This window comes from Zeugodacus cucurbitae, chromosome 3 (genome assembly GCF_028554725.1).
Source record: "Zeugodacus cucurbitae isolate PBARC_wt_2022May chromosome 3, idZeuCucr1.2, whole genome shotgun sequence".
In the NCBI taxonomy this organism is placed as follows: Eukaryota; Metazoa; Arthropoda; class Insecta; order Diptera; family Tephritidae; genus Zeugodacus; species Zeugodacus cucurbitae.
Window position 1 is genome coordinate 53,444,271 of NC_071668.1, and position 24,707 is coordinate 53,468,977.

General features: G+C 35.4%; 1 protein-coding gene across 6 annotated transcripts in view; it reads left to right on the forward strand.

The window, feature by feature from the left end:
- Positions 1 to 9,664: 9,664 nt before the first annotated feature.
- LOC105212552 (protein outspread) overlaps positions 9,665 to 24,707 on the forward strand; it is a 123,481-nt gene continuing 108,438 nt past the window's right edge. For 2 of the 6 annotated variants that reach the window (XM_029040353.2, XM_029040355.2), the window contains exons 1-2: positions 9,666 to 10,040; positions 14,526 to 14,895. In XM_029040353.2, the coding sequence (XP_028896186.2) occupies positions 14,773 to 14,895 (123 nt within the window). In that variant the 5' untranslated portion in view covers positions 9,666 to 10,040; positions 14,526 to 14,772. Of the gene's footprint in view, positions 10,041 to 14,496; positions 14,896 to 23,270; positions 23,318 to 24,707 lie in introns of those variants that run through there. The other 4 variants (XM_011184583.3, XM_029040354.2, XM_054227969.1 and 1 more) reach the window with 4 other exon arrangements.

A 24,707-nucleotide genomic window follows, 5' to 3' on the forward strand; every position in this document is an offset into this window, starting at 1 on the left:
TAAGGAGTTTGATATGCCGTCCCACAGCTCCCTTATACCTGATGAGTGCTCTCAGAGAGCAGGAGTGCAAGTCGAGTAGAAAATCGTTCGGCTGTCGGTTGTGATTGCAGCTTCTCGATGTCGAACCTTCCTTGTGTTTGTTGACGTGTGCGCTTTTCTACACAGAAGCGGGTGCGTATTTTAGCTGCTACAAGATAATGGTCCGAGTCGATGATGGGACCACGAAGCGTACGCACATCAGAAACACTGGAGACATGTCGTCCATCTATCACAACATGATCGATCTGGTTGCGAAGTATTTATTTAGTATCTATTAATAAATCCTTACATATAATATAAGTTACAATGGTAACCTTGTATTCATTACTTTCATAAATCAAAATCACACTCTGGTTTCTATTAGCTAAAGGGTGATTTTTTAAGAGCTTGATAACTTTTAAAAAAAAAAAACGCATAAAATTTGCAAAATCTCATCGGTTCTTTATTTGAAACGTTAGATTGGTTCATGACATTTACTTTTTGAAGATAATTTCATTTAAATGTTGACCGCGGCTGCGTCTTAGGTGGTCCATTCGGAAAGTCCAATTTTGGGCAACTTTTTCGAGCATTTCGGCCGGAATAGCCCGAATTTCTTCGGAAATGTTGTCTTCCAAAGCTGGAATAGTTGCTGGCTTATTTCTGTAGACTTTAGACTTGACGTAGCCCCACAAAAAATAGTCTAAAGGCGTTAAATCGCATGATCTTGGTGGCCAACTTACGGGTCCATTTCTTGAGATGAATTGTTCTCCGAAGTTTTCCCTCAAAATGGCCATAGAATCGCGAGCTGTGTGGCATGTAGCGCCATCTTGTTGAAACCACATGTCAACCAAGTTCAGTTCTTCCATTTTTGGCAACAAAAAGTTTGTTAGCATCGAACGATAGCGATCGCCATTCACCGTAACGTTGCGTCCAACAGCATCTTTGAAAAAATACGGTCCAATGATTCCACCAGCGTACAAACCACACCAAACAGTGCATTTTTCGGGATGCATGGGCAGTTCTTGAACGGCTTCTGGTTGCTCTTCACCCCAAATGCGGCAATTTTGCTTATTTACGTAGCCATTCAACCAGAAATGAGCCTCATCGCTGAACAAAATTTGTCGATAAAAACATTTCGAACCGAACACTGATTTTGGTAATAAAATTCAATGATTTGCAAGCGTTGCTCGTTAGTAAGTCTATTCATGATGAAATGTCAAAGCATACTGAGCATCTTTCTCTTTGACACCATGTCTGAAATCCCACGTGATCTGTCAAATACTAATGCATGAAAATCCTAACCTCAAAAAAATCACCCGTTAGTTCAAAGCCTTCAAATACTTATATTTCTATGTAGTATTAATTTTGAAATCACTTTCTCCTCATTGCAACAAAAAAGTTGACTGATTTTTTTCAGCCAGCAATTGTTGAACCGGCACAAATATGGAATTAAATAGACATGTTTGTATGTGTGCACATACATAAATATTTACACGTATGTCCACACATAAATATCATATTACCACCGTAATGCAATGGTTTAAAAATTTTGTATTATTTTCATTATTTTTTTATATTTTTTTTTATTTTTCATTTCGCTGTAGCCTCAAAAGTGTAACATGTTGCATAGCGCGTTTGGGGGGATTTATTGCTTTTCACTTGCAATTAATGCATTTAAAAATCATATTTCTTGTTATAGCGTGAAAATAAATAACTACACGCACCAATATAACAACAACAATGGCAACAAAATGCATGCGACTTGCAAAGCACCTGTACTATGCGCACTAAGCGCACCAACTGGTCTGGCAAGGCGCCTGTCTGCAGCAACAACAAGACAACACCAACAATTGTAGCGACAAGTGCAATTGGCGGCGGGCGGTCGGTTGGTCGGTCGGTTAGGCCTGCGGTTAAACAACGCAATTGCGTACGCATAACAAATATTGGTTGTTGTTATGTATAGTATTGTTGTTGTTATCTGTTGCACTTCTAACGAGCGAAAGTTTATAAACGCAATGCAGACGTGTAAGAGTGTTTGGGTGTACTTATGTATGAGAAATCAAAAACAAAACCTCAATACACGCCTAAATGCTCAACGAGTTTAGGGTGACCAGATTGCATTCATTTTGTTTGAGGGTATATATTTTGCGTAATTGTGGAAAGTATTCATTCGAATTAGCTTTTGTTAAATAATAATAATTTATCTAATAGCGTTTTCTTTTCTCAAAAAAATGTAACATTTTGTGAATGAGATTTGACCAGCATAATAGGAAGACATTTTATTGTTCTTTTATCATGTAAAAAAGGAACACATTCAAAGAGGTAATGCAGCATGTGTATAATGTTGAAATATATTAGGGCAGCATTTTCTTCGAGAAAAGAAAACGCTATAATAAATTTTTAGTTTTTATCTTATCATATTCAGGCCATAACTATTTTACATTTGTTATTAGCTTTCCATCTGTTTTGAGCTATTTGTTCGTAATGTGTGTACATCTCTCCCCTGATGGTTCCTAATGGGCATGGTATTTGTTCCGCCTCATCTAGAGAGGCTTCTGTTTTTGTAAATTCATCTGCGGTTTCATTTCCGAAGATGTTTCTGTGGCCGGGAACCCATATAATGGGCAGGTTGAGCTTTTCTGCTAATAAAATAAATTTCAATTATTACATGCACGTTTGTATTACAATCTGGTCACCCTGTTGACTGCATGCGGTCACACACCTGCTTACATTATACTAACATACACATATTGTGGCCAACTAATAAATCGCGTTTGATATAATTAATCATTTAGTGCTGTGGTACGTCGCTGTCACAGTGTGTAAGTACTCAATTGCACGGTCGGGAAGGCGGTAAAAACAGCTACCAAGTTTGGTTACTAATGAAATTGAAAAGTTGAAGCTGTTTACGTCTAGGAAATGCGATCGAAATTATTGCAATTAATAATGCAGCTAAGTGGTTCGGTTGGTGGAAGTGGTTGACCACTTCAGTGAACACAGCAAATAAAATAAAATTAGGGAAAGTCTTTGAAATTTGTCTGCTGTGGTTGCATAAATTGATGCTAATTTTAAAATTCTCATCGAAGTATCCACCTGTTGATAGAGATAGTTTCTTTTAAATACAACAAAAACGGTTTGGGATATCAATGACATTTTGTAATCCTGTGAAAGTACATTCAATGTGATTATAGCAGTCCAGACGCTGAACCCAAGACGGTTTTCAAGCATAAATCGGTCGAAGTTCATCAATCGTCGCTAGCTTGTTGGTATAGACCATAGGCTTGACGTAGCACCAAAGGAAATAAATAGTCTAACGGCCTCAAATCGCTCGACCGAGGCGGCCAATTGACTGAGCCATTTCGTGAGATAACACGTTCACCAAACTAGGTTTTCAATAAATCGATTGCGACATTCGCTGTGTGACTTGTGGCTCCGTCCAATTCGAGTCTGAAATATTCGGTTATCATTGAGCGGTATCGATTCCCATTCACAGTAACGTGTCGGTCTTGATCATCACGGAAGAAGTAAGGATTGCTGCCTGACCAATAACGTATAGTTTGCTTATTGACGAAGTCATTCCGCCAGAAATGAGCCTCATCATAAATTAAACGTATCGCTCTTAAATTGAGGCCACTGACTCGGAATTTGGGCAGTAAATTTTAATGATTTCAACTCGTTGTTGGATCGTATATCTTTCCATGATGAAATGTCAAACCATACTGAAGAGAAATGTCAAAAGAGCGGAAAAAATATTACGTCGTTTGTAGTCCCTATCGGGCTACTTTTGTAGCGTCCCATTTGAAAAACCCTTTATAATGTGCCAAATTTTATGTTCCGATTGTATTACTTAGACATGTGTTGGTAACTTGCAGATAGAGACAATGTATAATCTAATTAATAAATAAAAATTCTATATCTTTTAAACGTCTTTATTTATTGAATCTACTTATTTATGTCCTAACAATAAGATATACAATTTAAAATATCTTAAAGTCAAGACAAACCCAATGTTATAGGTTGTCACTTTTGGTAGTACGTTGCTCCTCGGTAAGCCGACAGATCTCTTTTTCTTGATTTTACATGTATACTTTATCTAATGAGTTTGGGTGATCACAGAGTTTTGGTACGATTTCATACTATTGTTCTCTTCATCATCCTTATTCCATAGGGATATCAAGATAATGTGTTAGTTTTATTTATTTGCTACTCTTATCTTCATTTCAGATATTTTGCTCAATATACGACGAAAGCCTACTTTGCGAAAACAGGTTAATGTAACATTTGTATGTTTGTGATTGGCGTGGAAACCGTTTAGCCGGTTATAGCCGAATCGCTGATAGCGTGCCACTTCTCTCTTTACCTCGCAGTTCGGCACCACTTGGAGATCCCAAGTGTAACCAGGTCGCTCTCCACCTGGTCCCTCCAACGGCTTACTCCGGCGGGTACTGCATCAAACACTTTCAGAAATGAAGTGTTTTCGTCCATTCGGACAACATGACCTAGCCATCGTAGCCGCCGTATTGTTATTCGCTGGACTATGTCAAAGTCATAGTATAAATCGTACAGCTCATCGTTCCATCGTCGGCGGTATTCCCTGTTGTCAATGTTCTGAGGGTCATAACTCATAAATAATATTTTCCTCTCGAAAACTCCTTGTGTCGTCTCATCTGATTTTGGGTCGGAGTTTCTGCCAAAATTATCCCTGGACCATATTTATTAAAAAAAAGACGTTTACAATCGAAAGAGACGGATGGTGGTAAATTATATTGGCTACTCCGCACTAATGCGACAAATATTCGTGTGTCTATAGTGAGGAAGGTGGAACATTGACTGGGCCGCCCAATCTCCAGACTAACTCATACTGATTATTCTCTATGTTAACTTAAGCTCGAGGTATACATTCGGTCTGGAGCCATCGACATACCAACCGAAATATTCATAAACGTAATGGAAAACAAGTAAGGAAGGACTAAGTTCGGGTGTAACCGAACATTTTATACTCTCGCAATTTATTTATTAAACTTAATTAGTATTATATAATACACAATTTGACCCACATATTCGTTATATATGTTATATGAAGTCCATTGAAAGTTGGAAACCCTAATATTAGGTTAGAAGCACCGAGATCCTCATGTTCGATATATGGGGCCTTGAAAGCATATGGCCCGATTTTGGCGATTTTTAGAATGTGGCTGCCACACTATAAACGTAGTATTTGTGGAAAGTTCTGCACCGATATCTTCACTAGTGCTTACTTTATATATTGTAAAGTAAACGATTCAGATCGTCTTCAAAGTTCTGGTATATAGGAAGTAGGGGAGGCTGTGAAGCGATTTGGTCAATTTTCACAACATATTATTGGGAGGTAAGGAAACTATTACAAACCAAGTTTCATTGAAATCGGTCGAGTAGCTCCTGAGATATGGTTTTTGACCCATAAGTGGGCGACGCCACGACCATTTTCCATTTTGTAAAAAAATCTGAGTGCAGCTTCCATCTGCCATTTCTTATGTGAAATTTAGTGTTTCTGACATTTTTCGTTAGTGAGTTAACCCACTTTTAGTAATTTTCAACCTAACCTTTGTATGGGAGGTGGGCGTGGTTATTACCCGATTTCAACTATTTTTATGGTGTGTGGTGGGGTACGTAAGAGAATCGACTGCAGAAAGTTTGGTTTATATAGCTCTATTGGTTTGCGAGATATGTACAAAAAACTTAGTAGGGGGCGGGGCCACGCCCTCTTCCCCAAACAAATTGCATCAAAATATGCCCCTTCCTAATGCGATCATTTATTCCAAATTTTACTGTTATAACTTTATTTATGGCTAGTTATGACACTTTATGTGTTTTTGGTTTTCGCCATTTTGTGGGCGTGGCAGAGGACCGATTTTGCCCATTATCTCAATTTTTACTCAAGTTACAGCTTGCACGGACGGACGGACAGACGGACAGACGGACAAACATCCGGATTTCAACTCCACTCGTCATCCTGATCATTTATATATATATAACCCCATATCTAACTCTTTTATTTCTTGGTGACACAAACAACCGTTATGTGAACAAAACTATAATACTCTGTGCAACAGGTTGCGAGAGTATAAAAATATAGCAAAAGAAAATAATAATTTTACGCACAGAAATCAATTGACTGTTGTTGTACTCAAACAATAATTAAAATAAATTTTAAAGGACCAATTAAATAAAAATATCGTCAGTATGCAAGGTGACTGTTCTTATTACGTAAATATGACCCAACCTGAATATACTCTTATATCAAAGTACATATATGTATAATATGTAATATATACATTTTCGTATTCGTAAAATCCGAACTGCTCACGTAATAAACGTATCAACATTATCCTGACCTATCCTAATATACACATATGGATTTTTATACTTGCATAAGAGTTAAAAGCGTGTGAGATCGAAAATGAGCTCTGTATAGAGAAGAGCATGTACAGACATACCAACATTTATGGATATATACTTAAGGTTTGTAAAATTGTTATACATATATGTATTTAAAAATATCCTCAACGGTGCAACGACCGAGGCAAACTACACGCCATGTAACTACATGGCCACATAAATAGTTTGCAGGAATATTTTTCAATGAGCCCGCTGAGACTTTTTGAAATTTTCGCAATTTCATAAATGGCGAAAAACAACAATTGTTGCAAAAAAAAAGCAAGAAAATAAATACCAACAGCATTTGTCATCCTTGCCATGTGTGGTGATTGGCGTAAACGTTTGAAATAATTTTTTCACCTTTTTACTGGTTTCCTTCGTTGCTGTTGTTTTTGTTTTTCATAAATATTTTGAAAGTGTCCAAAAAAGGAAGTGCACCAACACACCATAAAAAGGTGAGCCGAAGTAAAGAAAAAAATGAACTGCAAGAAATTTCACTTTCACAAAAGGTCTTTGCACGTTTGCGCCCAGGCATGCGGGGCACTACGACGCCGCATTGTAAAGCATGCTGACGATTTGCCGATACTTACGAGTATACGTACGTAGCTATGGGAGTTTGTAGGTAAGCAGTTATGTAAGTGTGTGTGTTTGTTCGAGTTGTCTTTGTGCTGGAATATGAAATTGGCGTGCCGCTTTGGCATTGGTTATATTTCGTGTGGCGTTAGCGGCATTTTGCAAACAAGTGTCTGGTGGCCCGCCACTCGCTGCGACCGTCTGCGGGCCACCCCACCGCGCGGCACCTTACTCACCCGCTTCCTGCTTACTTACTAGTTAGTCGACTTATTGTCGATGATTTGCGCATGCAATGCCTGATTGCGACCGCTTAGCGCCGTGTGCGCGTATGAATATGTGGTACTGCAACTGCAACTGAATTGGTACCAGCCGTTGGCTGTTAGCCACCACATATTTGTGCAGCTGTTTCGTGTATTTTTTCCGACAGTGCTTATTTTGGTTTTAATTTGGCTGGTTTCGTGCACCCAAAGGCTATGCAGGTGGTTCAACCGGTAGGCGCGCATTGACTCGACACAGCATAAACGCTTTCTGCCTTAACGAATGAACGCCAGCAATGCGCATGCGCGACTATCTGGCTGGGTGGAGACATCGAGACATCTGAGTATGAGTATTTGGTAAGAAACGTTTCCGAAAACATTTCAATAGTTTAATAATCCCATACGTGGGGATCTGGCTGCTAGTAATTTTGTTAGACTGAGAAGGATGAATGTCAGATATGAACGCGCCAAATATAAATTACAAATAAATTAACAATTGGTATACAGCTATATAATTGAAACTTCTGAATAAAATATAAATAATATAAATAATAGTAATTTAAAATTGCCAAGTATAAGTATGTCTTTCTAAAATTTGGTATTTGTTTCCAGTTCTTAGTTCTTCGCAGTTACGAGGTCTTTTTGGCCCGAGGTTGAGCGTAAAATATCCTTTGAACTCTCTCGACAAGATCCATTTCGGCACAATTACAGAGGTGCCGACTGGACACTGTCCAATAGGTAAAGATGCCGTGAGACTAGACGCTAGTTGACAAAGATGTTACCTAAGCACTTACTCCTTCAATAACCATCTTTCGCCAGACTGTTTTATAATACCTCGGCAAACCTAACGAATAATCAGGAATTGACATAAGTTTCCAATCGCTTTGTATTCGACAGGGAGGGTATATTTGATCCAGTAGGGGTGTTTTTGCCAACACAAAGAATCAATGTTCCCCTTTATCCAAGTGAGATCTTCTGCATGTGCAGACGAAGATAACCGCGGTAAAGATATTTCTGCTTGAAGTGAAATGTTGCATGTTCAATTTTTCATTAAATTTATCAGCATTGTATTTGATCACAATCCATTTTTTCAAATATTATGGGAGCCGGTTTTCATAAATATTTATAATTTGATTTGGTGTGAAATATGGATATCATCGGTACCCACCCACCTCACAATCGACTTGACGTATTTCATCCATTTTCACCATAATCGTTTACGTTTACTAAATTTGGCTAATAGATATCATAAGTACATGTTCACCGATGTATACAGATAAACTCCACCGGAAGTGGAAAAATAATAATATTAGGTATATATATTTTGGCAGAGAAACACATTATTATAATGAAAATATATGCCATCGACATTGAGGTCTACATAACCGGTATAAGCTTTGAAAAGTAATAGTCACGCGATTCCACACCTCAAATGCAGTGTTTGTGTAAAGTTTTCTTCCAGTATCTTCATTGGTTCGTGAATTGGGTAAGGTAAAGTGAAGGAATGAGATGGCTTTCAATTTTGTGTTATACGGGACGAAGGTGGGCCTGTAAACCGATTTCATCCGTTTTCAACTCATAACATCAGAATGTCAAGAAAATAATTTGTTTTAGAGAAAATAATTTAGTTTTCCATTTTTTATAACAATTTGAGTGCACATATTTGGTACCACCTTTTCCCTAAAAAAAGTGTTTCTAACGATTCGTTGGGGAGTTAATGCACTTTTAATAGTTTTTAACTTAACCTTTGTTTAGGGGTGGACGTGGTTATAATTCGATTTCTTTCATTTTCACATCATACAATGAAGTGTCGAAGGAAAACATTCCAAATAAGTCTGGAATCTTGTTGATATATTATTGTTTTAGAAGTATGTACATATAAAAAGAGTATTATGGGCTCACTTTTTAGAAAAAAAATAAAATTATCCATGTCTTCCAGTTCTATTATTCAAAAATTCATTTATAATATTTTATGAGATTATTGGCCAATTTGCTTTTGGTATAATTTTCCGTTGGTAATAACTTAAAAAACTCTTTAATAAGCACCTACAAATTAATGTATAACTAAAGTACTACATAAAATAAAAAAAAGTTTTAAATATTCCTACATTATCGGCAGCCACCACTAGTGACGAACTCCAGCAAATTGACTGCTTTCCAGTATTGCTGAGTACCAAAATAATTGAAATTCCAACTTGGCATATTCACAGCCGTTGGATACCCTGACCTCACTTACTATTGCATTCGACTACACATTGGCACCAAAGCAACTCTGCCCCAACAAATTGGAGCTCTTCGAACCCATTGAGCGAACATGTTTGAGTTGTGGGTTAGGCATCATGCCGCCAGTGTGCGGTTGGGCATTGCCATTCATTGGCTAAGAAGCGATGAACGGCTGGGAAATGAAACCAGTTGAGTTGTATTCACGTATCTGAATGGGTACGTGTACGTGTCGTGCACGCATAAATCGAATGTACAACAAACGATTAATAAAAGAAAATTTAATAAATATTGTAAATAAATATTAAGAAACGGGTCATTGCAAACAAGAATTGCAGACGAAATTTGAGTGTTACGAAAATCACTGCATTCTCAAATGATCAGTGCCTAAAAATGTATCTTTCGGATTACTAAATAAATGCCAATTTGCAATGCGCAAACTGTTGTGAAGTGAGAAGTGAAGCGAAAAGTAAATACGCAAGTGCGAAAATGGGCACGAAATAAATGTTGTAGTGAACAACAACAACAATAGCAACGGTGTAAAGTAAGAAAAAAGTAATGAAATATTTGTTGTAATTTTGTTGTTTTTGTATAAGTTTTTCGTTACGTTAAAAAGTTATAAATACGAAAATCAAATAGCAGGTAGTTCAGCAACGACAGCAGCGCAGTCACAATTGAAGAAAAACAAAAACACAAACAAAAAAAATGTGATAAAACCTGTGCTTGTAATACAAAACTGAAAAATAAAACAAAATTAAACAATACAATATATTTTGAGTATGTGTTTTTGGAATTGTGAAAAAAGTGCAATAAAAATCAACGATAATCGGCTAAATATATGCAAAAAACCAATAAAAAAGTTTATATTTAAAGTGCAAACGTAGCTAATATGAAAACAAATGAAGAAAAACACAAAAAGCAAACAAAAACTGGCTGCTCGTGAAGACAGACAGACAGACGAAAATAATGAGATGTGGCATGCAGCAAGAAGTGGCTCGCCGTTTGACTTGGTGGCTGAATGACTGCATTGCTAACTGGCTGCGTGTGCTGTTAACTTGTTTTTTTTTGCTGTTGTTGACTCTGACTCCTGTAGCTAACTTTTGTTGAGGCTAAACCGATAGCCGTTATTATTATTGTTGTTGCTGTTGCTGACGTTCTTTACTTGAGATTCACATAACTGCCAGCAGATACTGCTGTTGTCTGTATTATTGTTTTGTTAGCATTTTTTGTTGTTTGTTTGTTGTTGTCACTGTCATTTATTAGCGTTGAAAATATGTTTTTTTCTCATACATAACCATTCGATGAGGAATTTTATAATCAACTTTGCTAAGATTTTATAATCGGCACACAAGCTTAGCGGCTGTATGTATTCATTTTGCTATAGCAGGCAAGCCTTGGTCGTGTTAATATGTAATAACAAATAGAATAAACAATGGAAATTTCGGTATGAAGTCTCAAGTGAGCTTAGCTGAGTCAGCGTGTGCATTCGTAACTAAAAAAGAACAAAAAAATTGTGCATGCAACGATGCGCCTTAACCGTTATAAACACCCGAACTACACGGGCTAGTACGTATGCGTGATGTAAATGCGCGAAACTCGAAGTTGGCACCAAAAAAAAAACAGTTGTATTAATGCAAAATACTTTTCAGGAATCAAAGTTTAAAAAGCAAATCATAAAAATGCAAGAATATAATATATTTTTAAGAAAATTTCTTTTAATGGTTTCATCAATGTTTTCCAATTATTAGATTATAAAGAAAACTATATATGAAGATTCTAGAAAAAATATAAAATCCCGTTATGCTTCAAAACAAACTCTAAATCACAAAAGGCAAATCCCCTAGTGACAACTGAGATTCACTTTCAGAAGTATTCACATTATTCCTAAATGAATTCCTGCTTATCCTAGACTTGAACCCCTACAAACTATATACCCGTACATACATAAGTACTCTTTTAATATATTCCATAAGCAATGAATCATTGCAGAATACTACTCATCCATTTGTAAGTCTCTTTAAATTCACTCATTGAATTATTCTATCTTTATATTTCATCCTCTTCGAAACACTTTAGAAATCTTTTATTAAGTAAAAACACCTACATATGTTCCTATGACCGTTATGACAACAGAAAAATAACAAAATACTTTTCCGAAAAATTCAACATTTTCAGATAACCTTTTAGCGTAAAATTAATTATCTACGATTACATTTCAATTGAAGGTATGCCATAAAACTATAACTTAGAACCAACGGAGTGGTCTTCAACACATGAAATTAAATTATTAGATTTTCTTATATCGATAAGTAATTTAATTAAGATTAGAAAAGAATTAGAAACGACAGACTGACGTGCTGTTGACAAATGCTATAAATTAATTAATGACGGTAAAAATCAATAATCATAATTGAACGCGTAAAAACTGTCAACCTGCTGACCAACTTCAAAAGCACAGTTGAAAAACGGTACAACCGTAAAAGAGTACAAATAAGAATAATACGCTTCTGATAACTATAAAAAATAAAACGTAAAGTAAATAAAGTACACAAAGCGTAAAATGACATACAGTCGCAGAAATTCAAGTAAAAACATGGAATCGTGAAAAATAAACAAAATGCGCTCGTAAAAATGTAAACAAAATAAAAAGTAATAAAAGTACATAAAAATATTTAGTACAGACCGTTTTTAGCTGTTCACACACACAGGTGTATGTGCTGTACCTGTATGGGTAAATTTGAGTAAAACGCGAGAAGGTAATAAAAAACCGTAACTAAAAGTGAAGTCGAAGCGCGACTCACCCACTTTTTTGATGACGAAGTAAAAAATAAATAATGAAATAGCAGTAGTAAATGAGCGCGAGCAAAAGGAAAAAGCAGCTTAAAAGCTACACTAAACTTAGAATTCTTATCGCATTTTGTATTATTTCACGTTACGCTTAACTTTATCTATGCATGCTTTAATTGCGGCGTTTTATCTCAAAGTCGGTAAAGTTTCTATTTATTTTTAGCACCAGATAAATGTACATCTTTTAATTATTATCATTATTGTTTTTGTTTTTTTTTTTAATTTTTTTTTGTTTACTCGCTATGACCTCAATGCGTTTTTCGCCAATTTAACGCACTTTACGCCTACTTACGTTGCGCATAAAACTGCTGAAGCGTAATTGGCGGCGAGTGATAGAAACGTTAATAAATGCTTCTACAAAAGCGATAAAACTGCGAAGTAAAGTCGAGCAAGTAAGGCAGTACGTGCGGATGTATACCTCTCCGTATACATATTTTCCACTTTAATATTTCGCGCATTTGAACAATTAACATACATATAAGAAATTTCATGTATATGTATATGTAGATACCCAATTATTGAGTGTTTTTTATGTGCATTACTTCACAAGTGTCACGTGTACGAGCAGCTGTCAAATCGAGCTGTCAAAAATGTAACATGCTTCAGTTGCTCGAGTGCAGTTAATGTACCCGTAACATATTATATAAACATTTAACATTAACCTGTATGAAACAATATCATTGAATTTGTACTTTGAAGATAAAAGTCATTCTTTAATTGGTTGGCTTATGAGAAGGTCATATACTGGTCATATCAGTGGCAATGAGACAACAACAAAAATAATAAAATTATTAAACTTATACTTGCATTTCCGAAAAATATTTATGTTATTGAATTGGTTCGTAAATATATGCAAGCTGTTAAATATTTTAAGCGGGGTTTCATTTATTATACGATAAATATGAAATGTGTGGCAGTTTTTGTTATATTTCATTCAATTGTGCTCACACAATTAAGCCACAGGAACTGTATGATGTACAGATTCATATAAAACGAATTTGAGAAATCAAAATAAAAAGTTTTTCTCGTTTTCTCCTCGAAACTGTTCTCTTAATGATTCCAATAGGGATTAAGTTCGGGCTATGGTCAGATCGCTCGAGACATTGGATATGGTTCATCTTAAGTCAGTCTTTAACGACCCTGGAGCAGTGCTTCGGGTCGTTATTCTGCTGAAAGATCCAAGCTAACGACAAATCATTGTCATAATTCCCATTCAAATGTTCTGTTAAAATGACTTTGTACATACGCCAGTCTTTTTACACACAATTTGCACAATTGGACACACCCCGTATGAGGTGAAGCACCCCCATACCATGACTGATAATCCACCATGTTTCTAAGATTTTGTTTGCGTATCGTGGGTTTAATTCTTGTTATTTATGTCGCCTGATATAAAGTCCACCATCATTCCCGAAGTCATTAAACATGAATTCATCACTCCATGCCACTAAATCTCATAATTTGGAGTCATTTTAGTGGTACACCCTTGCAAACGATATCCTGCGCTCGATGTTCTACTTCAATACGTTCGGTCTGGGTCGAGCAATTCATACCATTATAAAAATGTAAAGGTTCTTCGATAACTTATTTTCAGAAACGTAATTTTGAAACGCAGTGGGTTAATTGAGACAAATCTATATTTTAAAGCCATATTTAGACGAATTCTTCTTTGTACGTTTATTAGTTGCACTTATTTCTAAGTCATATCTGATTTGTGGAGATAAACTTTGAGGCTAGTTGGTTAGGTGCTAGGTCCGGGCCATAAGGTGTTTGCATAAGAATTTCCAAACCACCCTCGTGAAGCTTCTGAAGAGTTAATGCAGATATGTGTGTGATCAGGCGTTGTTCTGATGAAACACAATACCTCTCCTATTGGCCTAGCTGACCGCTTCTGTACTAATAGTACTTCCTTAAAACGGTCCAATTATTGACAGTTAATAGTGTGACCAAAAGGAACGGACCGGATTTTAAACCAGCCAAGGACTGTCAAATCGGCAGGATTTCTCAAAACCGCTACAACAACAACTATCAAACCTGGCTAGGTCATCTTGCAGTAACGTACTTAGAAACACTCAAGTTAAAAGAACGGCAGTATTAGCAGCAACACCTATAAACAATATATGGACTCAGAAATTTTTGTATTTTGTTACCATCTTTTGCACAGTATTCAATAAAACTCTTCTTTTACCTCAGCATCATACAGCCACATCAATAAATATTTGCAGTAAATCGGAAAGAATAACTCCGATATAAAAGTTACGATTTAAATAACATAAATGTCAGTTAACAAAAACAAAAGAATTTTATTATAATATTTACATTGCAACAATTACATATATTCATACTACATATTGCATGTATAAATAGCAATAAAAACTCAATTGAAACAACAAAAAATATCAACAATAAAAATAGCTACACTTACAACAACAACGCAAAAATGTCGACAACACGCACCTCGGATTGTCGTAAATTTTCACCAAATATCTTCAACAAAAGCAAATGCAGTCACTGCTTTCGTCAGCGTGAGGAACATAGCGCCGCCGCATTGGAATGCAATCGGGTATGTCAGTTGCACTACTATATTTACATAATATATATATATTTATATATTATATTTAAATATTCCGATGAACATATGTATGTGTAGATATATTTTAGGTATAACTAGTCTATATAAAATATTTATATATATAACTATGTACACGTGTGTGTCTGCTATTGCATACATAGCTCAGTTTTTGGGGCCTGGCACGCCAGACATGCCTGCATAAATATCGCCATACATCACAGCTCCTATATTATAAATAGAAATTTCATAGCCATATGTATATGCATACGCACACAATCAACTGCTTGAAGTGCCGGCTCGGCCCGGTAAACAATATTAACTTCATGCTACATATGATAGTTTTCGTATGCGAGCAGCATGTGCCACATAAAAAACTGTCGGGAAATTTATATAAATCCATAGCAGAAAAAAATCAACACACACATACATATACATATGCAATCAACTAAACAAACATAGCTTGTCGTTTCCCCGTTCTATGCAACTTGCCGACCTGCCATGCTAGCGTTGCATAACTAATGAGTTGAAATTCTGTCGCTTTGTTATTCTAATCAAATGTTTTATATTAGTTTTTATTTCTTCTTGATAGCTTTTCCGTTTTTTTTTTTTCGTTTTTGATGTTTACCTTTTGACTTAATTTTTCCATGTACTTTTACATATGCATATGTATATGTATGTAATACATATTTAAGTATGCAGCGCTGCTCTTTTAATTTAAGCTCTTGGTTTTTTCCTATTTCTTTAAATTTTATCTATTTCTATGTGCATTTACCGCGTTTTAGAAAGCTATAGCTTTGTTTACTATTTTCTTAGCGTCGCTACTCAGTATTATGCGGTAGATTACTTCAACTGTTGCATAGTATTGAATACTCGTTGCATGTTATTAGCTCTATCTATTTTGACAAAAGTTGATACATACTTACATATGTTTGTTTGTATCAATCTATCTATTTGTATCTATTTATCCGGTTGTTAAAGAATTTTTGTATATGTAATATTGCTCTCATAAAATACAGAGGAACTTCCATAACTCGAACTTCTATAACTCGAAGTTCTCCATAACTCGAACTCTTGAAATGGCAACAGAAGTAAAATTTCATACAAGATTTATTCATGTCATGTACATTATTATATTCATTTCATGTTCAAAAATTTCATTTCGGTTTCAAAACCAAAGTTATTAATTTTATTAGTGAAGCAGTATAAAACCATGTACAAATTTTAACTCAACTTATTTGTTATCACAAGAATATTGTGTGTATACCTTACATGTACAGATTTTATCTAACATTAATAGCAAATCGTCTGTAACAATATTTTTGAAGCGCGCTCACGTACAAATTCTAAAACATTACAGTGAAAAGATTACCTTAAACTTGTAATCGGCCTTTTACCTTTTAGCAAAAGGAAATTCTTTGTATAAATAGACTCTCAATCTGCGTAAAGTATGCTAAACAAATATTCATTTTTATGACTTGCTTGAGGCATTTTGACTAAGTCAGTGGATGCTTTAAAAATTACAATAGATCAATCACGATGAGAACACGTGCGAGACGTATGACAAGCTTTAAAAGATTAAAAATGAATACATAAATAATGAAAAAACCCGCTTCATTGTTCTAAAAACAAAAAAGAAAAATACTAATTGGTTAAATATAATAGTAAGCAGAGGAGACGTAGTTGTCAAAAATAAAGTAGCGAAGTATAGATGACAAGCGATAAAGAGCGAACAAGCATGCTGAAATGCTTTTCCAAAGCCAACACGCCATCTTTATTCAAGTTACAGTATATTAATAACCATTAAACGGAGAGTTAGAGTAACAGCATATCATATTATCAAGTTTTTAACGAAATCTAAATTTTGTGAAAGAGAGTTTTAAAATTTGAGATTTCTTCTGTCAGATTTGCCAAAAATTCAATAATTCGGAACATTCTTCTGTTAATAGTTAACAACTTAGTTGATTAAAAATTAGTATATTAAACTTATTCGGTGCAATGATAGTCACTTCTCATACAAAAGTGAAAAATAATATTCCTTCATTAATTTTTGAGAGCTATTTGTTCTTGGTACCATTCATAATGGTAACACTGGTCTGAAAATTGGAAGCATTCTGTAGAGCTCTATCTCTTGTATCGAATTCAACCAGCTATATTTCATAAACTGATAAATATAGCGAGTAAAGATGTGGAGAATATCTTACACTTCTTTTGGATGTATGGTTGATCTTCTCTTTCCATTTGATATTAGGTTGGCAAATATCTCCCTTACGCTTTTTTGCTCTTTATTCAATGCTTTATAAAAATTGTTACAGTGATCGGATTTAGTCAATAATCTTTTTCCATCTAAACGGCAACTTCATAGTACCCACCACGTAGAAGCCCCCCTCCTTATTTGCGAAGAACTCGGACAGCCACTTTTCATAACTTTTGAGTTCAACTTTACGCAACCAAAGGCCTTTGCTATGGACAGGAACAGGTGCGATAAAACGTCCCTATTTTTTGGGTATCCAGCCTTCTGCAGATGGTTTAAAATGGTTTGGTGACTAACTCCCATCTCCTGGGCGATGTCACCATATGCCACATGCCGGTATACCTTGATGTTTTCCATGATATGGTCGGTATTCGTCGTCACAGGTCACCCGCTCTAAATCGTCGAAACTATTCCTCCGCAGCTCAAAGTGATGGAGTACCATCCCCCCTTTAACGAAGGAACACTTTAAAATAGCGCTAATTTCGGCGTTAATGAACTCCATGTATACACGTCTATAACTGTTGAACGCAATATCCAAACTAATCATGCACAGTGTCGTTTTGTAGGTTATGTCAAGACGTATGTATAGTCAAGATATATGGCATTGCCAGATACGAGCTCTGTAGCGCTTTATACATAGCCGCTAAATTCAAAATACAAAAAGGATATAGGGAGATATTTGCCAACCTAATATAAAATTTTAGTCGACTTCGACCGGCTATTGGGTGTTCATTAGATATGTAGATGTTTTATGTTGCTTGTCGATTCGCCATAATTGTTCTTGAAACTGTATTATGTTGGTCGGAACAGGGATCGATCCAGATTCTGCACTGTAGCGCGCCTATATCTACGGCAGCCAATAATTTCCTATTTACATATGTCTCAGCTATACTTTTAAATTATTTTAATGCATTTTAATTAAATTATTTTTTATTTCTGCACTCTTTAACCTTCAGATAAGATATCTAATAAAAATTTCACACATAAAACACCCGTGCCTAGCCGCATTTGATTTTTAATTAAAGAAAACTATAAACGCTGCACGCTTCAAGACTTCCTCTGCAGCCAACCCTTTCTGCTCGCTCTTGCGATGAACTGATTATCTCGTAAAGTAATTGAGAAAGTGCCGGATGAAGTCATTGATCTCATCAACAGTTATTTCACTTCAAAAGAAATAAAAATAAACACAAAATAGTAAACTGCGGAAAGCACAACGGAAAACAAATGAAATAAAATAAGATTGAAGAAAGAAAAAAGTGTGGAAGCTTCATAAGTTGCCACACAATACTTAACCGAGTAGTAGGTACTGCCGCTACAGCCATGGCATTTGCAATATAACAATTAGTTGCACCAATCAATGCTGTGCATTGAACCCAAACGCGAAACCGCACCAATGATTCACCAACAACAACAACAACAACAAAAATAGCAATAACAATTATAGCAAAAGCAACACAAGTGATGCACCCAGCGTAAGCAAACATAAACACAGGCGCACAAACACTACTATGAACACATATGCAGGCGAGTAAATGCAATAACAACTGTGTGTGCATGTGTGTGTGTGTGTATGTACAGCTGCATTGGTTGCATGCAATTGAGGTGTTGGGGGGGTAATTGGAGGCAAGAAACAGCTTTAACAATTTATGTTCTCACTTTTATTGCGGCGTAAGAACGCTAGAACTTTGCACAAAGCACAAACAACAACAACAGCAATAATACCGCTTTGTGTAAAATGTCTTGCTGGTTGTATGGGGAAGTGGTAAATACACAAGTATGTGACGATGGGCAACTACACTGTATGTGTGTCGAAGGCGCACATTGGTTTATACAAATGCCAGCAAATCCAGTTTGCATGCCAGACATTCTTGTTGGTCGCTAAATACCAAACACCAGTTTGGAATGTCAAAAGCGCACACGCACCAACATTGCCTGAATATATAACAAATAGACTTACATATACACAGTTGTATTTATATAATCATAAAAGACTAACAAATTCTAAATAACAACAATAGTAAAATAGCAGCTCACTGGCCACATGGGTGCCGGAGAGGTGCTGCTGCTGTTGGTATTGCGCTGCGCTGTGTCAACGGAAGGTTAGACTTGTAGTGAAGTGACAAAAGATTTTCATTAAATGAGCGTAACCACGAGCAGCTCTATTACGTGTGCAGTTTTTTTGTTTTTAAGCTGTACACCCGTGCCAACCACAACCGCGACCACATCAGGAACAAAATCAGCTATGAATGTATGTAAATATATTCAACTATTAACAAAGGTGACAGCATCCGACACACATGCAAAAATAAATAAGATGTTACATACGAGTATATGCGCGATTATAAGCAACTGTTACCTAAAAAAAGCGAAACAAAATATAATGATTTCAAAATATATGCATATGTATATAAATATATTTTATATTGAAACAACCAACTACAGGCATACATATTAACACATTTTTATGCACCTTTAAGGCGGTTAGCGTGTAATTAATTCACTCTGTCAGTTGCAGTAGCAAAAATTTTGCTGCCGTAAGCAAACAAATGAGCTTACAAAGCTTACAAAGCGAATTTGCGCATTCGTGTTGCTTTATTTCGCATCACAATATATTATTTTAAAACATTTTTTCCACTTCTTTTTTTTTTTTTGCATTACACTTTATTTTTTGCTTATTTGCCGTAATTAAGTTGCGCTTATGTAGCAACATTTAAAATACATGTGACAGATGAGAGTTGCAGATACTTGAGTATTTGAAATATATCGTTCACACATTGCAGCTATGAAAGTGATGATAAGGCGTAAGCTAGTCAACCAAATGTTTGGGTACAAAACAAGAGGTAGCGTGACTTCTACGAATTATGAAAATTATTGATTTAACAAGTTTTTAAACTCATACTAATATTGGTTGTTACGTAAGAAATTATATTTAAGAAATATATTTCCTAGAAACAATGCTGATTAGTTGGAATACAAAAAATATATTTCGTCATGTGAAAACGTTGTCACCTTCAGTCGAAAATCTCTAATATACGAGTTTTTATATATCATGAATTGAGAAACTTTGGTTTGTGAAGCCTTTCTTAAGATTTTTATAGATGTATATATAACTTTTATATAAAATAAACCACAGAAAAACAAATGACACTTTCTTCGAATGTTGCTAGCCTTATTTCACCGACTGTTATTCGGATGTTATAGCTTATATGAACTAATTCGCGTCATACCTAAAAACGAGTACAAAAAGTATACAAATAGAGTAAAATTATATAAGATAGATGGCCTTGGGCTTCCAACTATTTTCTTGATATAACTCATTTACCAAAAATATTGCTCTAATAGCAGGTCCTGCATTGATAATCGTTTGGCTTTAACTTCAGTTTTCGAAAATACGGGTCAACCTGTAAAGTCTTTTCAGGATTCTTCGAACTTCAAATGAGGAATTTGCGCTTATTTTCATGCCGATTAAATCAAAAAAATTGTGTGTGAAATGCTAAGTTCGTTCGTGCTGAACGAGAGTTTTGGAAATGTATGTCCAGTATTCTCAAATGTTGTTCATGTATAAAGGTCAGTTTCTTAAACACACCTCCATGTTACCTAAACCAACGCTAAAGAAAGGACAATAAAGGACATTTGAGGTTTGCAAACTACCAGTTGCGGATTTGATAAGCAGCGGTCAAATATGGACCTAGTTAAGACAGAAAATCACAATAAATATAATTTTTCCAATTATACATAAAAATCAGTTTCTCAAACACACCTCCATGGTACCTAAACCAACGCTAAAGAAAGGCACAATAAAGCACATTTGAGGTTTGCAAATTAATACCAATTCTGGGCCGATAATTGATAGAATATAGTATTTAGTGACGAAAACAAATTAAATTTGGTCGTCTCAGATCATTACAAGAAATATTGGAGAGATTCCCATCAGGAACCACGATCCTGCTACAAGCGATGTTTTGGTACCTTGGTTTCAGGAGCTGCATTCTGCTGCAGTGGAAAGATATCTACATGTTTGATATCCACCAAAATTAATGCTAGTATTTATGTAGATCTTTTGGACAGAGAGTTGATAAAATTTGCAGGCAATATGTATGGCCTGGAACTGGACATATCAGCAGGATAACGCTTCAATCCACACGAAGAACATCTTTAGCGACCGGAAAAGCAGCATTGAGTTCGAACCTAAATCCTATTGAGGATCTCGGGCTGATCCTCTCTGCTGCTGTTTGAGACACAACGTCACCTTAAATTAGCCATAAAGCAAGAATTGGCCAATATTTACATAACTATCCATAAATCATTAGCTAATTCTATGATTAAGCGGCTTAATTTAGTTTTGAAATATAAGGGAAATGCTACTGACTATTAAAATAAACATTTCTTTCAGTTAAACTTCAATGTATAGGATTTGTTGGTAAAAATAGTAAAATGCACATATAAATATTTACTATTAGCCTAAACTTAAAACGAATTTATAGATAAAAAAATGCAATTTGTTAATTTTTTGTTTTTTTATATCGTATATATTAATAATAACAAACCCGCATACCTAGAAATATTTTGAAATTTTATAATCTTTTATTTTTTTGTGCAAAAAGATCATGCACATATAATTATTTGTATGAGGAATAATATTACAATAATTAGGCCTTTTTTGAAGGCTCAACTGACTGACTTAAAAACTAAATACATCTGAAAAATGGAAAGTAAATCTCTAACTGCGAGTAATCACATAATGTTTTACTGGGTAACCGATTACTTACCTGTCAATAAGTATACAATTGCAAATGTGTTGTACATATAGGTGTTTGCAACAGTGTCATATCAAATGTGCTGGTGTTAGCTAATTCTTTACTGTGTCGGCATGCTCTGACCCAACAAGGGGTTCTCATTTCACTTTATTTTATACACTCAGTCAGAGCTGCGCAGCAGCCAACAAACGAACTGTTGGTGAAGTCAATTGTACAATTGTTTTAGATGGTGCATGTGAATATATATATGTATGTATATATTATATACATATATCGCTGTTGGGGAGTCCACACGTTGGTGGAGCCAAATAAACAAGCAACCAAACAGCTCATTATATGTAATTTTCATTTTTATTGTGGGCATTTGTAGCGCGTTGAGCGCCCCACGGAGGAAAGTTTTTTTTATTTTGTGGGTTTTAATCGCGCTGACGTGAAGTTAGTTAGTGGTAACACTTCATACACTGGACTGTCGTCAGAGCGCACTCAGCACACACGGTGCACACTGATTGTTGTATAAATGCCATATGTTTTAGTTAGTATTGTTGTTGTTCGTGTGCGCAATTGTTAGCCAGTTGTATGCATACCTATGATATAATCATTACAGTTCCACTGAACTGCTTTCATTTATTTTCTGCATTTTTCACTACTTTTTATTCTACGGCTTGCGCCCGTTTTTTCACAAGTGAATTTTTTCATAATTGTCTTCACAGCATTGTGTTTTTGTATTGTTTTGTTTTTGCCATTCTTCATTATGCTTTTTATTTACATACATGTGGTGCGCATCATATTAAATGTTGACTTCAGCACTCACCAGTCGGCTCATCTTACTTTTTCTCTGCCTTCATTGTAGTGTATACGTTATTTATATTGCGCCTTCTTCTTTTCATGAACTCTACCTAAGTTAGTCAGTGTTTAGTTTTACTATGTGCTAATAATCGATTTTCCATACCAAAGCCAGTTATGTCGGACTCTATGTTCTGTTTCTTGTGTTCTTGCTTAAATGTGGCCCTTATTCAAACCCATTCTTTTTGTTCTTTTGCGTCTTTTGTCCGGCGTCCCTAATTAGACGTATTTAAGTGAATTAGTATTGCTCGTAAACTGGTTGAATGGGCAGATGAGTTAATTGCTTCGGGATCGTTCTTAATTCGCATAAACTTACTGAGGCTTCCAAGGCAGAAGACATAAAATTGGCTTAGAACTTTAGGCGCAATTTCGACATGTCTTCGTTAATTCTTTTCTCGTGCATATATTAGACTGTGCTACAGGTTGAAAGTGGAAGAAATTTTCATTATTTTTTTTCAATCGTGGTAGGCTATAATATCTGTATAGGTTTTTAATATGATTGAATAACTTTCTAGGTCCGGTGAAAAATAAGTGTTAAGGGTCTTCACTATGTATTAATAAGGTATGTTTTATATAATTTTGGATAGCCTTGAAAAAAGTTGACTCTACGTTGCTATAACTGAATTCGGTATTCCTTAATTTTAAGCTTAATTCTCTATAAAAGAACCCAACGGCTCATTTTTAACCTTAATTAAAAGGTTATAGCAGCAATTTTATGCCTAATTTCATTCCTCCAACCCGTATAGATCATCCTAATGTGCGGAAAACACACAGTGATAATGAATCTAAAAAAGCTTTTGCATTGTTATGAGTAAGATGGAGCATAATCACCCTTAATATCTATTTAAATTTTAGGTGCATGAAAAACTTTACTTACTGCCTTTTTCAAAGACTGTCGTAGGATTTCAGCTAAAAGAAATACACCTTGAAACTGCAAAGCCTTCCAATTATCTAGCTTGAATCTAAAAATATGGAGAGCAGACATATGTTCGACAACCATGAAACCGCAAAAACACAAGAGGAAACGTTCGAAACGTATCATTAGATCTTTTGACGATACCTTAACGATAATTTAATTTTTAAATATGTTCTCAACTATTGTTTCTGCCAAAACAGAAGTAATTGCAAATTAACAAAATTTGCAGTCTTCAACTGGTTAAGACGGAGTAACTAATATGATTTTCCTTCTTCCAAAATTTACCAAATCTAGCAAGATAATGAACGATGCTTAGTTGGAACTCACTTCCTCCAACCGAAATAATTGACTTCCAGTAGATCGTGGAATTTAGACGGGTTTTCAATTTTATTTATTTTAATTAATTTTATCATATGCATGCGAACTTTTGTCATTGTAACTAATATTTTCAAGGATAAATTTACTGCGCAATCTATGCTTATCTCAACATTTTCGGGTAAATGTCAATCTTCTTGCCCACACAAGTTGCAGCAAAATTTAATTCCACCAACCTTAGCCCCGTTCAAAATCAATCATTGCAAATTGCTTTATGCAAAACTGTCATTTAATTAGAATTTCGCTTAAATTTTGCGGAATTTAAAAGACGCTTCGTTTGAAAATTTGTACGTAAATTACTAAATTTGCGCAATGGCTGCACAGCAAACAAAAAAATTAATTTTTGACAACATTGTACCCAAACCGCCAATTAATGAGTCAATGATCTCATGAAGATGACAGTCAGAAAACAACGACTGGCTGGCTAGCCAAGCAGATTGCGACAGTGACTGAGACTGTCAACTGTGCTGATGTCAATGATGAAGGCAATTCAAGAGGAATGACAAGTCGGGGAGCTAGTGTACTGAACTGACTGGAGCTGTCTAATGGAAAAAGATGATGCCGTTGTGTACGTTCGGCTGTGACCGACTAATTCAATTAAGCGAGCAAACAGCAAATAAATATTCAGCGACAAATAACCGAAGAAAATATACAACAGGAG